At 46.2% G+C, this 2705-nt stretch overlaps 1 protein-coding gene across 1 annotated transcript; it reads left to right on the forward strand.

Annotated features, from left to right (window-relative positions):
- Positions 1-1504: 1504 nt before the first annotated feature.
- Positions 1505-2479, forward strand: LOC306641596 (phosphomannomutase 2). The gene has a single exon (XM_079106738.1). The coding sequence runs from the start codon at positions 1547-1549 to the stop codon at positions 2285-2287; it is 741 nt and encodes a 246-aa protein (XP_078962864.1). The 5' UTR covers positions 1505-1546; the 3' UTR covers positions 2288-2479.
- Positions 2480-2705: the final 226 nt, after the last annotated feature.

Raw genomic sequence — 2705 nt, forward strand, 5'->3', positions numbered from 1 at the left:
TCTGAAAGGTCAAGTGAGTGGATCTCTAACCATCTTCTGAAAACTGCAGAGGGAAACAACAAATACTCAGGCAGTTTCTCTACTTCTTGTGGAAGCGGTGTAGTTTGGTCACATGAGGGTGCATCAGATGATTTGGACTTGCTCTTTCCCACCACGGTTTTGTGATCTCAGGCTGACGACTACATGTGCACGCACTTTGCTTTTTCCTTGTGTGGTTTCTTTGTCTCCTTTGGAGTCTGTCTCAATCCATTTGTACTGCTAAACCAGAGTACCTTAGACTAAGTAATTTGTAAACTGTAGAAATTTATTTCTCAAAAATCTGGAGGTTGGAAGGTCCAAGATCAAGGAGTTAGCAGACTCAGTTGTCCAGCACCATTTACAAGGTGGCATCTTGTTTCCTTGGCAAGGAGAAACTCTGTCCTCATGTGGCAGAAACTCTGTCCTCATGTGGGTGTCCAATCCCATTGAGGGAAATGGAGCCCTTAGGACTCAACCATTCCCTAGTACCGCTGCTCCAGTGATTAAGTTTCAACAGGAAGTCTGGAGGGGACAAGATCATTCACACTACAGCTTAGTCAAGCTCTTTGACTCTGCATGCCTCCAAATTTATTGCTTATATTTTGTTAATTTGTAGTTCAGCAGGAATTGGTTAATTTCCAGGTTTAGGTACTATTTATGTAGGTTCTATTTGCATTTAGATGTGAGAGATGTATTGTTTACAAAGACAGAAATGACAGCAAGAGAACTGGGTCCATTGGTGTCAGTCACATCCTTAGAGATTAAACTGGTGACCGTATAAAATCAAGAGAATTCATTGAAATGGATTAAATGCACATTATGAGTATTTAATCGTTTCCTAAGCAAATAACTTATGCATAATCAATTAGTAACTTATGAGTTACCATTATGTTTTAGGAATTGTTCTAGACATTAGAAGTACAGAAGAGACTCGAACAGATCAAATTCCTACCCTCATGAAACTTACATTCTAGAGGTAATGGAGGTAAGGACAAGGAGCAAATAGATAAATAAATGACACAATTCCTGGCAGTGATACATAAGTCATGAGAGACAAAAAAGGAGAGGACAATGTTGGAGAGTAATGATGGCATATTTGGGAAGCCCTCTCATAACATATGAAATTTGAACAGAGACCTGAAAGAAATCAGGATGCAAACTATACATTATCTCAGGGTACATGCAATCCAGGGGGAAGTTGGTGGTGCTGGGACCAGGGCCAGGACACTAGACACAGTGGAGGTGGTATTACGCAGTCAGATCCCAGTAAAATCTGGACACAGAGTGATCATGAGTTGCTGAAGAAGTTAACGTAAGATGTGAGAGAAAGAAAGGAGTCAAAGATGACGTTGGGGCAGAGCAACAGGTAAATAAATTGGTGCTGATAAACATGGCGAAGGTTGTCAGAAGAGAATAGTCTTGGGTAGGTGAATAGGAATCAAGAATTCAGTCTGAGGCGTGCCCTGCGGCGCGGGTGCCGGACCCGGGTGCCGGCGTGTCCTGTCCAGTGCGCTCGGAAACTGCGGATATGGCGGCGTCCGGCCCGGCGCTGTGCCTCTTCGATGTGGATGGGACCCTGACGGCCCCGCGGCAGAAAATTACCAAAGAAATGGATGACTTTCTACAGAAATTGAGGCAGAAGATCAAAATTGGAGTGGTAGGCGGGTCGGACTTTGAGAAAGTACAGGAGCAACTTGGAAATGACGTGGTTGAGAAATATGATTATGTGTTTCCAGAAAATGGCTTGGTAGCGAACAAAGATGGGAAACTATTGTGTAAACAGAATATTCAAGGTCACCTGGGTGAGCCCCTGATCCAAGACTTGATCAACTACTGCCTGAGCTACATTGCAAAAATTAAACTTCCCAAGAAAAGGGGTACTTTCATTGAATTCCGAAATGGGATGCTGAACGTGTCCCCTGTTGGAAGAAGCTGCAGCCAGGAAGAACGCATTGAATTCTACGAGCTGGACAAAAAAGAAAATATAAGACAAACCTTCGTAGCAGATCTGCAGAAGGAGTTTGCGGGCAGAGGCCTCTCGTTTTCCATAGGAGGCCAGATCAGCTTTGACGTCTTTCCTGATGGATGGGACAAGAGATACTGCCTGAGACATGTGGAAAATGACGGTTATAAGACCATTTATTTCTTTGGAGACAAAACCATGCCAGGCGGCAATGACCACGAGATCTTCGCCGACCCGAGAACCGTGGGATACACCGTGACGGCGCCCGAGGACACACGCAGGATCTGTGAAGAGCTCTTCTCCTAAGGGAGGCCGGGAGGGGCCTTGGGGCCGGAGTCGCAGCCCCTTCTCACACACCCACTCCCAGCCTGGCTGCCTGCACTGTCCAGTTGTGCTGGGTGTGGACACCAGCCACCCTAGGCAGCAAGGTCACCCTCCACCCCCAGCAGGTCATGCCCTTCTTCCAGTGCCAGAAGCATCCAGAAGGGAGGGTAAGACTCGTCAAGAAAAGAACTTGTCCCCATCCCCAGCCTAAGACCTACCTCATATTGGCACGCTGTCACCGTACACGAGTTTTTGGAAACTTTGTCGTTCAGGAATTCAGAAAGGACCAGCGTGCCTAGGCTCACCCTCTTTAAGGGTCTTGAGAAACCAGTATAGACAGACACCAGAAGGGGATGTTTGGTGATTAGAAAGGACAGCTGTCCACACTGACCCCTGGGAC

The sequence above is a fragment of the Sciurus vulgaris genome, assembly GCF_902686455.1.
Source record: "Sciurus vulgaris genome assembly, chromosome: 12".
NCBI classification, from domain to species: Eukaryota; Metazoa; Chordata; class Mammalia; order Rodentia; family Sciuridae; genus Sciurus; species Sciurus vulgaris.

Excerpts from the sequence above, each read along its gene's own strand:
- LOC306641596 (XM_079106738.1), top strand. The coding sequence starts at position 1,547 with ATGGCGGCGTCCGGCCCGGCGCTGTGCCTCTTCGATGTGGATGGGACC.